Source organism: Rhinopithecus bieti, unplaced genomic scaffold, assembly GCF_001698545.2.
Source record: "Rhinopithecus bieti isolate Rb0 unplaced genomic scaffold, ASM169854v2 scaffold_26425, whole genome shotgun sequence".
Taxonomy (NCBI): domain Eukaryota; kingdom Metazoa; phylum Chordata; class Mammalia; order Primates; family Cercopithecidae; genus Rhinopithecus; species Rhinopithecus bieti.
In genome coordinates this window covers 198103-213826 of record NW_016811900.1, presented here as the reverse complement: position 1 = coordinate 213826, position 15724 = coordinate 198103, and the positions used below count along the sequence as shown (strand labels likewise).

The window sequence follows — 15724 nt, the reverse complement described above, 5'->3', positions numbered from 1 at the left end:
CTCTGAAGTCAGACTTTATTAAAAGACATTAAAATATTTTATTCAATGGAAAATAAAATGTCATTTTGTGATCAAGGCCTCAACTATTCTTCTATCATTCCCTGATCTCCAGAACATTCCAAATTCTGAGTTTAAAGATTCCTTGGGAAATCAAAATCACAATGCCAAGGTAGTTCTTAAGAGATGGCATAATCCAACTCCTATTTTTTGCAAGTAGGGTGACATGGTTTGAGTCTGTGCCCTCACCTAAATCTCATGTTGAATTATAATCCCCAATATTGGAGTTGGGGCCTGGTGGGAGGTGATTGGATATGGGGGTGGTTTCTCAGGGTTTAACACCATGCCCCTTCATGTTGTCATATCAATAGTGAGTCAGTGAGTTGTCATGAAATCTGGTTGTTTAAGAGTATATAGAACCTCCTCCCTCTCTATATTCCTCCTGCTTCGGCATGTAAGATGTGTCTGCTTCCTCTTCGCCTTATAGGATGATTGAAAGTTTCCTGAGGCCTCTCCAGAAGATGCTGTGCTTCTGGTACAGCCTGTAGAACCATGAGCCAATTAAACCTCTTTTCTTTAGATATTAGTCAGTCTCAGGTACTTCTTTACAGCAGTGCAAGCATGGATTAATACACAGGGTTACTAAGGCCCAAAGCCATTAAGTGCTGTCATGGGCTGAACTGTGTCCCCCCAAAAAATTCACATTGAAGTCCTGACCCTTAGTGCCTTAGAATAGGACTGTGTTTGGAGATAGGGTCTTCAAAAAGGTAATTAAGTTGAAATGATGTCATCTGAGTGGACCCAAAACCAATGTGATTATTGTTCTTATAAGAAGAGAAAATTTAGATGCAGACAGATACATAGGAAAAATGATGTGAAGACACAGGGAGAAGACTGCCATCTACAAGTTAAGGAGAGTGGCTGGCACACAGCCTTCCTCATAGCCCTCATTTGGAGGGCCATGACACCTTGCTCTCTGACTTCCAGCTTCCAGGACTGTAAGACAATAAGTTTCTGTTGTTTAAGCTACCCAGGCTGTGGTACTTTGTTTCAGCAGCCCTAGCAAACTAATTGAGGTGGCTTGTCTTATACTGTACAGTGATGAAAAACAAAGTCAGGATCAAAACCTACTGATTTGTGTATATTGATTCAGTAAAGTTGCAGAATACAAAATCAACATACACAAATCAGTACGTTTTGATTCTGACTTTGTTTTTCATCACTATACAACATAAAAGAAATCACCTCCAGCTTCCCATGAGAGTTTCTACCTTGCCTCGTAACTGACTCCATTTTCACTCAATATTCTCTTCCACAAAAATGTTATACTTGGTTCAACTTCTTAACGACCATGGTACATATATATTACTTATGCTAAACTCTTGTGAGCTACACTCCCGCATTCCCAACAAGACATTTTCATACAGATGTCTTACGAGCCCAAAATCTCTAAAACCCAAATCGATAATTCCAAAATGTCAGTAATGACCCTGTTTTGAAATCTAACAAGGTCTTGGCTGGTACAAGACCCTGCTCCTTAGACAAGTCATCTAACCCCTCTGAGCCTTAATTCCATATTTATAATACAGATTCCATAAACAATATAAATTCTACCAAATAAAAATTCAAAACTCTTTCAAAGGACTAGAATGTGAAGATTACATTGGATAATAGCCTTTTAAAACTGTAAAGTCTTAAAAGCAATTCTCCATGCAATCACAAACTATTTCTATCTCTGGCACCATTTTTCCACTCATTCAAACTCAAAACCATTGACATTTCCCTTTCATTCTATAATCAACACTTCATCTAGCTCTGTCATCTTTCCATAGAATATTATTTTTTGTTGTTAATGTCTAACAAACCCGTAATTTCAAATCTGCACTATGTTGAATGAATGACTTATCAGCTTCCAGTTTCTTCTTTTTCTAATCGATATCATATCCGAATATCAGATTTTTCTTCCTAATATGCCCAGCTCAAAAGTCTTCAGAGGGTCTCTAACCCACAGCACAAGATCCCACCTACACAGCCCTCATTCTACACAACTGCAACTGAGGGCCAGTTCCTAAGCTCATCTCAAGGCTTAAAATGAAGTTATGTTGCCAGTCAAAGCCAGATCTCAGTGTGCTAAGGATTCATTGCATGTCCTGCTTCTCTGTGTTTCCTAGAACCTAACCTTTAATGTGCCTCAGGAGCTTGCCTCACACCCAGCCAATGTGAATAAGTAGATCATCAACAACTTCAATGTGATCCTACTGGCTTCTTCCCTTGAACCTCCCACTGACGGGCCTGCTTGTCACACTGGATCCTTCAATACTATTAAGAACTTTCTTGTCACCTTGGATCAAGACTTTGGTCCAAGCACCAACAGTAAGGTTAGGTTGATTAATTCTAGTGCACACCCTGCATACCAGGAATCCTGCCTGCTGGCCAGATTCATTTTTCTTCTGCTTCCTTGTTGGCCCAGAATCCCTGTTCCTCTCGTCTCTCATATTCAGGGCCTATTGTGTAATTAAATTCAGTAGCGCTTTTAACCTTATCTCCCTCCACAGCTTAACAGAAACCCATTGTTCTACCTCAGTCAATCATTTTCAATCCCATCAAATCCAATACCCTCTTTATATAACAAATATTTTACTATCTTTTTTGCCTTTACTATCATGAAATGGAACTCATATATAACAAGATACACATAATTTCAAATATTTACATATAAATATAATTTCAAATATATTAATTTATATCTATATGTAACTAATACAAAAAATAAAAATTAATTTATAATAAAACAAAGTATTTAAATATGTAAGTAGACACAACTATACTGGAAAACATTGAAGAGTGGTGCCCACATCTATGTACAGAATCAGCATAAGCACAACCACTACAAATGCAGACTGTGGGGTACTGCATTATTGAATTAAATAACATAAGCAGTACTACCACTAAGGAGTTTTTCCAAAGTATGAACAAGTTGTAAAGTTTTAAATAAAACAAAATACACTTTTCCCATGTTTTACACTGTAGTTGTATTCCTGGATAGTTTGGTATATATTAAATCTGTGCAGAGCATATTTTGTCTACATGCAAAATAGTTGGGTTTGGGCTCAGAAATATAAACAGATTTTTCATCTGCATGAATGCCCAGTAGGACCTTTAAAAAAAGCTTGTGGGACATGAGACAATTGTTTATTGTATTAGAGCAGAGATCGACAAACTTTTATTGAAACGGCCAAATAGCATATACTTTTAAGTTTGGGGGACCATACAGTTTGTCAAAAGTACTCAACTCTGTCTCAGAAAGCAGCCATAGACAATACATAAATGAGTGGGAGTGCTGTGTTCAAATAAACTTTATTTACCAAAACAGACAGGAGGCCCCAAGCCATAGTCTGCCTCCCTCTGTACTAGAGTTTCTCACGTAAATGCCAAGCTCTCATCCACTAAACACCAGTTGCATTGTTCAATTATTGTGATGACAACAGCCACTTCTATGGAGCAATAATTACCCATCCCTCCCACCCTATCAGTTGAGAACTCCTGATCTTAACTATTCCTCCTGTTCGCTGCACTTGGCAAAGGCATTGAGCTTTCTGGTCTCAGCTCCTTTTCTATACCTTTCTGGAACACTTCTCCTCAATCTACTCTTTACTGTTTTTCTATCTTATGCCTAATTCAAGTCCCAGCTAACACTTTACCTCCCATCACTAAAGAAAGAATTTCCTTAAAAATCACAATCTTTTAGAAATAATTTCACAATCTTTTAGATTTCACAATCTTGTATAAATAATTTGGCATTAATATACTACCATATATTATTCTTCAACTTATGATTTATATGTTCTACCTCCCATCTGCAAGGCAGGTTCCTTGTGGGAACAAACTGTTATTTAATAATCTGTCATGTTTATAGATTCTAACTTACTGATTTTCCTTAAGTCACTTACTATTGTAGAGGGATTACCATGCTAGATGTTGAGGGTACAGCAGTGAACAATCAGACAAGGTCTCCGCCCTCACTATGATTACATACTTTATAGAGTGGAAAGAAAATTTCAGATTCCAATAAGAATTATAATGGAAATAAAAATAGGGTGTGATGTGGAGAGTAAAGAAGCATAAAATAATGGTCAGCCACTAATTTAGATAAATGGACAAAGAAACCCTCTCTGAAATGGGATGTTTTAATTGACCCCTAAATCTAAAAAGAGCCAGGGAGCAGCATTCCAGCCATGGGGAAGAACATGCGTAAAATTCCTTAGACAGGAAACTCTGTAGCATGTTTGAAGAAAATCAGTCATACAGGACTTGAAACAATTTTAAATAAGGGGATTGACATAATATGATTTTAGTTTTCAAAAATATTATACAGGTAACAGAGTAGAGAAGGGATAGTAATAAGGCAAGAGAAGTGAGGTGTATAATTAAGAAGCTATTACAGAAGTCCAAGGAAGAACTGATGATATCTTGGACTGGGGGTAGCAGTGGAGAAAGAGAACGTGGACAGATTTCAGGTATCACTTAGAGAGGTAATCAACAGGGCTTATTCATGGCTAGATTTGGGTAGAGGCAACACTAGATGCTGCTATTACTAATACAGGGAGAACATGGTTTCAGTTATAGTGGGAGGATCATGAGTTCCATTCAGATGTGTTAAGTCTGAGATGACTTATACAATGATTGATTTTTAAAGATTAAACTAGCCTTGTATTCCTGAAATGAATCTCAGTTGGTAGTGATGTATTATCCTTTTTATATACTGCTGTATTCAAGAGAAGATGCCAAATAGGCAGATGGATATATGAAATGGAGATGAAGACAAGGTCTTAGCTAAAGAGATGCATGTATAGGATTATCAACTTATGGCTGCTCTTTAAATTCACAAAATAAATAATATCACTCAGGACAGGGTGCTTATTAGGAAAAAAAAAAAAAAAAAAAAAAAAAGAGGCCCTTTCCTGTCCTGAAACTCCCCCTAACTCAGAGAAAGGGTCAGCCTAAGAGAAAAACCTACCTACTTCGAAAATCTGATGTCACAGAAAGAGACTGTTTCAACCATGCAATCTGCTGAAAGGTTGAGTAAAATAAGACAGAGGTATACACTTGACAAGAAGCAAGTGACTGATGAACTTTATAAAAACAGTTTCTGCTAAAGATCAATGATGGAAACAAAATTAAAATTGAATTAAAAGGAGAATAAGAGGTGAGAGAGTAGAAATAGACACAAGATTTTCAAAAATGATACATGTAAATCATATCAATAATTGTGGGAAACAAACCAAACCAGTGACAGACTACATTTAGTTCATCAATACGTTGATAAGTTATTGCAGCAAACCACCAATTTATCTTATTATGGATGAAGAGAATAATAGCTGTGATCCCTTCAATGCAAAAATAAACTGAAGTCCTATGTCAAGATAATCTGCACTTTTAAAAATGTAGTAGAGGTAAACCTACTTATCCTAAAAGTTATTAAACTGAACTGAAAAGTTCCCACTAATAAAAAAAAGAGATATTTTATTTTATTGGAATACAAAAGCCTTTCTGTGCAGGTAACAAAGCAAAGACAGAGCTATTTAATTTCATAAAAATTGAAATCTTATATGTAGTAAATAACTACATTATAAAAGAAATTTTAGAAAATAACAGACTAGAGGAAAATATTACAACATAAATGACCCTAATATATAAAGAATGTCTATATTATCTTCTTTCCAATCAGAAAACCAATAAAAGTACAGTAAAGGACAGAAATAAAGAAAGAAAAGAAATTCAAATGACTACTAAGACGGTATGACAAATCCCCATTTTTAAGAACTTTCCTTAAAAATCATCAATACAGAATAATGTTAAACTAATATCTAAGGAACTCATCAATACAGAATAATGTTAAACTAATATCTAAGGAACTCTAAAAATAATAGCAGACATACAAAATTCCTCAATTACCTAGATAGCTTCACCATCAATACACAGCATTTTATTCCACATCTGAGCATACAGCAGATAATCTTGTTTCATTTAACATGATTGATATGACTGCAAGAGATGCTGATTTTTAAATTTCAGTTTACACATTTTAATGAAAGATACAATCGTGTAATTTTAAAACTCAGCATATTTAGAGGTGTATAATATTAAAATAGCTATGGGGACCACAGAAACACAAAAGCAAAATCAACAAGGAAAAGTGCCTACCTTCCCTGATAGCCGTGAAAGGTGTCCCTTCTTCTTCCTGCAGCCTGATCACCTTCAGAGCTACCAACTTCCCATTTACCCTGCGAGAAATGAAAGATAAGTGAATCCATGAATATATGTGCTCATTATAGTTCTAATTGTCTTCCTTGTAATTTATAAAACTAAATAAATTCGCTTTTATGCTAAAAATGTCAGTGACTCAACTATAACGCCAAAGCAAGGATAGTTTCAATAAGGCTGGTAATTCTATATCATCATCATAAATATTCACATTTTAAATATTCATACTTGCACAGGCCAAGATTTAACTGAAGTTTTCTGTGATTCACTGTGTTCCTTCCAGAATGAAACTGGTATTTAACCAAATCACCACACTTGATAATTATTTTCAGATTAATTAAAAATCATGCAATCAAAAATAACTCTGTTCCTTTGTTTCTCCAATAGCTCCCTCTTTGTTCCTTCTGCTGAAATGTCTTCATTTTCAGTCTTTAGCTGAGGTCATTCAATTCCCAAGGACAGAAACTTGACATTCTTCTCTCTCTCTCAGCAACACCCATTCCCATTTTTTCCTTTTTTTTCTTTTTTACTACAACCTCCTAAAATTATATTTGGTCTAGTTGTGTTTTATATTACAGTATGTCATCAAAAAAGTTATGAATATTTTACCATTACAAGATTACACAAGACCTATCCAAAGCAGATGGTCCTTCCAGACACATTCTAAATATGTGTTGGCGCCAATTAAAAGTAAGATTGTGCTATGGAGATAACTTTTTATCCAGTCAATTCTGTCATCAATCAAAGACGTTAACTATCTATATTAGTCCCCTCCTTCAGTGTTCTATTTTCTACCTACACTGGGCCTAGAACCATACTTTATTTGGTTTGTTTGTTAATTAAAATAGGAAAAAACAAAAGCACATATATAATTCTCAGTGGATTGGTTCCAGGATCCCCTCTGATACCAAATCTGAGGATGTGCAAGTCTGTTACATAAAATGCTGTAGTGTTTGCATAAAACCTGTGTGCACCACCCATACACTTAAAATCATCTCCAGATTACTTATAATACCTAATACATTATAAACACTATGTAAATAGTTGTTATACTGTATTTTTTACACATATCATTTTAATTGTTATATTATCAATTTAATTGTTATATTATAGTATTTTCTCCCAAATATTTTCAATCCAAAGTTGGTTGAATCCAGATGCAGAAACCTCAAATATGGAGAGACAACTGTATTAAAAATGCAAAAGGTACAAAATATATAGACTTCCATATATATGTATCACACATATATATACACATAAATATACACATATACACACATACACAAACAGTAGTATACAATACAGAGCAGTATACAATACAGAGTACACTCTATATTGTTTATGTCACTTAACAACATACTTTGGTGACATAAATTCAGAGAAAACTGCCTTTTGCTTTTGAAAACCACAGGGTGTTCTTATGTATGAGTATATCATACTATATTTAATCCCAGTCCTCTATTGATAGCTATGTAGCTTGTTCCCAAATTTTGCTACCACAATGATGCAATAAATATTCTTGTATGTGTAATTACATCTATGTAAAAATATGTTTGTTAAGATAAATTCCTAAAAGTGCAATTGCAAGGTCAAAGGTACATGCATTTCTAATTTCCAATTTTGATGAATATTGGAGAATCATCCTACATAGAGGATACCAATATAAATATTTGGTATCCTTTCCTACAGCAAATAGAGCTTATCTGCTTCTCCTCCTTCACCTACGCTATATGTTCTCAATGTCTGATTTTGCCAATCTAATAGGTCAAAAATGGTTTCTTGTTGCAAGTTAAATGGCTACCAAAGATCTCTAGAGGTTAAAGAACTAGCAAAGGAGAACTTATGTGGGCCAGAGAATCCAGTATCTGAGTTTGGAAGAATTTGAATGTCTCTTTTTTAAACCTACATCTATTTGGTCTGTTTTTGCTCAAAAAATAAAAACTGCCATAGACATAAAACCCAAAACAACAAGGAATTCATCATAGTTGAACCATCTTAGTGGCATTTCTCATTGAATGGATTACAGACATACATTATTACTGGTTACAGTAATGGGATAGGGAGACTGATTATAAGGCTCCACAACATACCATCTCCTCAAGGTTAGGAGTTGTGTTTCTTGTTCCTCCTGCTTTTAGCAGAGAGGACAGGTCTGCTGCTTTTCTGTTCTGCAAACTCTTCTCTTGAGTATATTTTTCTTGATTTTTTAAATCCTGTTTGTGCTCTAGGTACAGGCAAAAAAAAATTACTATGTAAATGGGGTTCAGCTGGAGACTGTACCTTGTACTCTTCACTTCGTCTTTTAGGACTAAGCACTTTGGCGGGGCTTGACACTGGGATGCAGTTAGTGCTGACCTCTGCATGAATTTTTCTCAGCCCAGTTGAGCTCATCACTGGCTCCCTGAGGAGGCAGTAACTGATTCCAGAATGCTTGGAATTTTCTCCTCATTTACAGATACTTTCCCCTCACTCATAAAACACACACACAACCTTTTTCCCACAAAGCTTTCCATTTCTCTTGAGAGCATTAACTGTATGGATCATGTATTGTGAACTGAGTTCTAGAATATAGGGACCACATGCTTCTGTAGGTTGTATACTTAAAGCACATTCTCAGGCATGAAACTATGATTGCCTTGTAACACAATGAAAAGACACCAGCCTTTAACTGAATCAACACTCATTTTTTAAGTGCAACTAAAGATGGATTCCCCCTAAGTAACTTCATTGACTAATTTGTATTATTTTCATAGTGGAAAGGGTCTTTGAAAAGATTTTCTATGATAACTGCATAAAAAAACAAGACCTAAGTTCATGGAATTCATATTCTGAATTCTCCATGAATTGAACCTCCAAGTGTTTGTTTTTAATAAGTTATGATCATCTCAACAGTTCACGACACTGAGATTTTATGTATTACATCATTTGAAACTAAAATTTCCTTAAAATATATACTACACCGTAAGTTCCAGAAACAAAGGAGACTTTTTCTGTTTTATCAACTGATATGTGCCCAGTATCTAGCACCTTCAGGGCACAGAGTAGATTCTCAAAATATTTCACTGGATGAATACTGACGCTGTTATAATAGTATACCGATATTTTCCTCAACATACCTGCAAAATAAGTCCAGAATAAATTACTAAAAGTATTATTTCCAAAAAATTTCAAAAATACCAAAATTTTATAAAGTTTTCAACATCTTTCATGTTAGTTTTAAATGTTTATTTTCTTTTTACAAATAAAAGATGTGGTCTCTTTATATTTACTGCATCTATATATAGAAAAGTTTTATTTCCTTTAAGTTTTAGAATTTGTAGAATGCTTTGTTAATTGTTTTTGCACCCAGCAGACATGTTTCAAAACACTCACTAACCTTTAATAATCTGAGCCCAGACCACTAGTCTTTTCTACTACTGCTTCACTGGTTTTTCATTAAGAATCGTATTGATTATCAAATTGCTCTTTAACCTAAGAGTCATTGTGACTTTCTCCTTTCTTAATTAGTTTTTATCTATATGTCTCAACACTCAGCAACTACGGAATCTCTGTTTTAAAGCCTAGTAAAAATGTTAAGTCACTGGGTCCACTTTTAGAAAAGGTACCTGCGGAAAAAAATAACATTAAGAAATTTTTTAATAGTCTACCTTTTGTGCATGTATATTTTAAATCTTTTTTTTTTTTTTAATTTTTTTTTTTTTTTTTTTTTTTTTTTTTTTTTTTTTTTTTTGAGACAGGGTCTCACTCTGTTGCCCAGGCCGAAGTGTAATGGCATGATCATGGCTCACTGCAGCCTCCAGACTCCATCTCCTGGGCTCAAGAGATTCTCCTACCGCAGCCTCCAGAGCAGCTGAGACTACAGAGCCATGCCACCACACCAGGTTAATTTTAAAAAAAAAAAAAATTAGAGAAAGGGTCTCATTATGTTGCCCAGGCTAGTTTTGAACTCCTGGGCTCAAGTGATCCTCTTGCCTCGCTCTCCTAAAGTGCTGGGATTACAGGTTGTGAACCACTGCACCCAGCCTTATTTTAAAGTTTAGTATGGCCTGAAATATTTGAAAGTGTAAGTTACTAACTCATTTACAAAATGGAAATTTTTAAAGATATCACAAAAGATACATTACTGTACAAAAAACAAAATGAACATTGTGTCTTCTAATTATCTTGGGGATTTAACCTGTTTTATGAAAACTTAAAACATGTAATTCAAACATCGATTTAAATAACTTGAAATAATCACAAAATTCAAATTGAATCAATAAATTAGAGCTGTTTACAGAAAAACATTGAAGATCCCTCTTCAACAAGTCTTATTAATTAAATCAAAGGCTAATGAACAGAAGGCAATCAGGGCTTGATTACCAGTGGAGATGTTAATTCAGGTAAATAACATGATGAAAAAAGGGCTCTAAATTGTGCTAATATTACCACAAAACGTTCTACTGCAGTTACTGCCAAATTTGCCTGTAGTTGCTTTAAGCTGTATAGAGAGCCATTTTATTTCAGAGATTCTTTATGCTTATTCTCTTATTTTTCCAGTAACTGTCATTCCCAGCTTGGCCCAAAGGAGCCGTGACTCATTGCTTTATTCTGCCCATCACGCAGCATGAGTTCCAAAGTGCTGTACCAAGAAAAACAGAATTGGGCAGGAGTGGGGAGAGTATCTCCATGCACAGGACATGGGGACATTGGGTAGCCAGGTGGAGCCAGGCTGAAAGGGGATCCAACTTTCAAACTGTTTCTAAGCACAAAGCACAAATCCAAATCCGTCAATTTCAGAAACTTTGTCCACACATCTGTGTGCCCTAAATGTGTAAATATAAAATTTTCTTGTGGGAGTAAAGCAAAGTCTAGAAGCTTTCAATAAAGAAAACAGCCTATTTATTTTCTCGTCCATTCATTTGTTCATTTAATGTTTTGCAAAAACAATAAAGGAAAACTCCCCACTTAGCTCAAAGTACATTTTCCAGTTTCAAAAGAAACTGGTTATGAAGCTCAAAGAGAACTTTCTTAAGGAAAAAAAATTCTCAAAGGAAAGCCTAAAGGTCTTCTATTCCATTAGTTACTTCAAATTAATAGAATAACTTAGCACAAGAAAACAAAATTACAAATATTATCTGGGTCATCTTTGAAAATAGTGTCCATGAGCTAACACCTAGAAGAAATTATGTCTAGAGGATATGAAGGAAATTAAAGCAGTATATCCAAAATAAATTTAATATACTCTGGGAAATTTAATATATTCTGCTTCTCTCTTCCATTATGATTTTGTATCAAGAGAAACTGCAAAGGAAAATAAGACCAAGTACAGATAGATACAATGCTCTTGTTTCCTTGCCGTATTGGTCTAGAGGCAATAGAAGGAAATGTAGATGCTACGGAGGGAGGGTCAGTAGAAAGCTGGAGTAGGGCAAGGACAATATTTTCAGAAGAATTTACAGATTTTTGGCAAAGTTATTAAAATATTTTTAAAGTTATACTAATAGTGTTTCCTTTATTAATTCCCTCTTTATATGCTAGTGAAAATATTACACACATATTTCAAAAATTAAGCTTAAATATTCATGACATTGTTACTGTCATCTAAATTCAATTCTTATTCAGGTGTGAATAAGAAGTCATCTCAATACTGTTTTAACGTTTACTCTTCAGGAATATCCCAAAAGTGCTTACTACTATATTTTATTCTAGAAATATAAATTAGAATTTCAAGGTAAACTGTCAGTAATTGCACCTTGTCGTAATCAAAATCAAAGTAATACAGAGAGAAGTGGAAGAAGACTAAAACTAGTTTGTCTTAATTTCTTTTTAAAAAAACTTATGGAAACATTATAGTTGTACATATTTACAGGGTATATGTGATATTCTGATATAAGCATACAATGTGTAATAAGCAAATTATGGTAACTCAGGCATCCACCACCACCTCAATTATTTATCATTTCTTTTTGTTGGGAACTTTCCAAATCCACTCCTCTAGCTATTCTGAAATATGCAATAAATTATTATTAACTATAGTCATCCTATTGTGCTACCAAACGGTCTTACTCCTTCTATGTAACTATATTTTTGTGCCTATTAATCAACCCCTCTTTATCCTCCATCTCTCCACTACCCTTGCCAACCTCTAGTAACCATCATTCTACTCTACCTCCATGAGAAAAATTTTTTAGTTCCCATATATGAATGAGAACATGTGCTATTTGTCTTTAGCGCTTGGCTTATTTGCCAACTTAATATTCTCCAGTTCCACCCATGTTGTAGCAAATGACCATATCTAATTCTTTCTTATGGCCGAATAATATTCTATCACATTTTCCTCATCCATTCATCCACTGATGGACACTTAGGCTGATTCCATACCTTGACTATTGTGAACAGTGCTGCAATAAACATGGGAGTGCAGGTATCTCTTCAACATATTGATTTCCTTTCTTGGATAGATACACCTGGGAGTGGGATTGCTGGATCATATGGTAGTTCTAGTTTTTTGAGGATCCTCCACACTGTTCTCTATAGTTGCTGGACTAATTTACATTCCCACCAACAGCATACAAGCATTCCCCTTCCTCCATATTCTCATCACTATTTGTTATAGACTGTCTTTCGGATAAAAGCCATTTTAACTGGAGTGAGATGATATCTCACTGTGCTTTTGATTTGTATTTCTCATATTTTTAATGATGCTGAGCACTTTTTCACACACCTGTTGGACATGCATATCTCTTCTTTTGAGAAATGTCTATTCAAATGTTTTGCCCATTTTTTAACCGATCGTTAGGAGTGTGGGGGTATTTTTTTTTTTTTTTTTTTTTTTTTTTTTTTTTTTTTTTTTTTTTTTTTTTTTGCTATTTGTTTGAGTTCCTTATGTATTCTGGTTATTAATCCCTTGTCTATTGAACAGTTTGCAAATATTTTTTCCCATTCTATAGGCTGTCTCTTCACTTTGTTGATTGTTTGCTTGTAGAAGCTTACTACTAAAAGAAAACATTGGGAAATGCTTCAGGACATTGGTTGGGCAAATAGCTCTTCAGTAAAACCTCAAAATACAACCAAGCAAAGCAAAATGGACACATTAATTTCTTTTGAATAAAATCCAAAGATTAACAAAACAATAGTAGAATGGCTATTTATTAGGATGTGACTAACAATGCAAAAAGATTTAATGCAATGAGGAAAGGGCATATTCAATCAACAATTATTACCTATAAAAAGAATTGATTGCTACTAAGCATGATTCATCATTATCAATGCTTTATACACAAACTCATAATACTTAGAAACATGATATTAGAGTAGCATATAATGTTCATCAGAAAAAATTAAATTACATTCATTTCAGCAATTTTGAGCCACCCAAATTTACACCTTTCTAAAAACGAAATCTGTCAACAAAGGATTTTAGGGTCTTATCACTTTGCAATTAAAAGTAACCTCAGTAATCATCCAGGCTCCCAAAGGGACAAAAATATCCTCACTGGCTTGATGGTCTATCCTTGTACTCTCACTGCCTGGAACAAAGCAGTCCCTAAAAGATTTTGATGGAACCCCAACTCCTCTACAAAAATTCAAATTATTTAGTTCTTCCCTAAGTTGAGACAAAAATGCTTTCTGTGAGTTTTACTCTGATTCAAGATCTGAATCCACAAAGACTAAATAAACTAGGTCCTCTTCTATAGGACAGCCTTTCACTTAATGAAATTTTAATATCCCACTCCTTATTCAATAAATATTAACTGAGAGACTATGAGTCTGTGTGTGGGATAAAGGATAAACAATACAGACAAATCCCCCCAATACAGTCTAGTCCCCTAGACTATTGACTAGAGCCAATAGTCTAGCCAAGGAAACAGACACAGAACACCTAAGTACAAAAATGACTGAGGCATGTCAAAGAGATTCCAGAGGCTCCCATTTGTCAAATGAAACAATTTGTGCATTACTAAAATAATACCTGCAATTTAAAGATATAAAGTATGTCTAAATTTATAAGTATTAAAATGAAACAAAAAAACATAATTGGTCATTTTGGAGGTCATTATAGAATCATTTCATTACTTAAAACCTTTTAATACACAATATATCAAGCATTTCCCTTCCCTTTCATATATACTGTACCTCAGTATAATTAAATATTGTAGTTGATTTTAGGAAGTTTCTCTATAGAGATACTACATGTAACAAATGAGGAAGGAAAGACAGAATTTAAATATCACCATTTTGCTAACCATAATCACTTAGTAGATAATCAACAGTTAGATTCTGACCAAGTCTAAATCTAACCACTTACTTAAAGGGCAAAAGGGAACAAGTTATAAATAACACCATTAGGAAACAACAAGGAAAACCCAGACTTCATAAAGTTCTATAGGAGAAACGAATCTGTTTCCTCAACAAATCAATTTCAAGGGGGAAAAAAGGCAGGGTGGGGCAACGCATGGACTAAAAGATTGACATATAGCTGCAATTCACTGCAATGTATAGACTCAATTTTTCTGGATTCAAACGAAGTGTATTTTAATACGGTATAGTTGATATTAAGGAACCATTTAATTTTTTACATGTTATCATATAATATTGTCGTGTGTTTTAAAACATGTTTATCTTTCAAAAAATAAAACTAATATAAAATAATACAAGGTCTGGGGCTTCTTTCAAAATAATTTCAGCGAATGAATATAGATGAAATATACTCAGTCATGAGTTGTCAATGTTTGAAGATGGGTGATGGCTTAATGGAAGTTTACTATGACTATGCTCTCTACTAGTTATTTTCTATAATAAGTTCTTTTTTAAAGAATACAATATGAATTGGTATAAACGTGATAAGGGAAAACCACAGCACACTATATAAAAGAAATAGGGAGGCTAGGGAAGGAAGATCACTTCTGACCAGGAGTTTGAGACATGCCTGGGCAACATAGCAAGACCCTTTCTCTCTACAAAAATTTAAAAAATAATCAACCTGATACCAAAGCCTGGCAGAGACACAACAAAAAAAGAGAATTTTAGACCAATATCCCTGATGAACATCGATGCAAAAATCCTCAATAAAATACTGGCAAACCGAATCCAGCAGCACATCAAAAGCTTATCCACCATGATCAAGTGGGCTTCATCCCTGGGATGCAAGGCTGGTTCAATATATGTAAATCAATAAATGTAATCCAGCATATAAACAGAACCAAAGACAAAAACCACATGATTATCTCAATAGATGCAGAAAAGACCTTTGACAAAATCCAACAGCCCTTCATGCTAAAAACGCTCAATAATTCGGTATTGATGGAATGTATCTCAAAATAATAAGAGCTATTTATGACAAACCCACAGCCAATATCATACTGAATGGGCAAAAACTGGAAAAATTCCCTTTGAAAACTGGCACAAGACAGGGATGCCCTCTCTCACCACTCCTATTCAACATAGTGTTGGAAGTTCTGGCTAGGGCAATCAGGCAACA

General features: G+C 34.5%; 1 protein-coding gene across 4 annotated transcripts in view; it reads right to left on the bottom strand.

The window, feature by feature from the left end:
- CDK14 (cyclin dependent kinase 14) overlaps positions 1–15724 on the bottom strand; it is a 606959-nt gene that overhangs the window by 406775 nt on the left and 184460 nt on the right. For all 4 annotated transcript variants that reach the window (XM_017895344.1, XM_017895345.1, XM_017895347.1 and 1 more), the window contains one exon: positions 6202–6281. In XM_017895344.1, coding sequence (XP_017750833.1) covers positions 6202–6281 — 80 coding nt within the window. The remainder of the gene's footprint in view (positions 1–6201; positions 6282–15724) is intronic.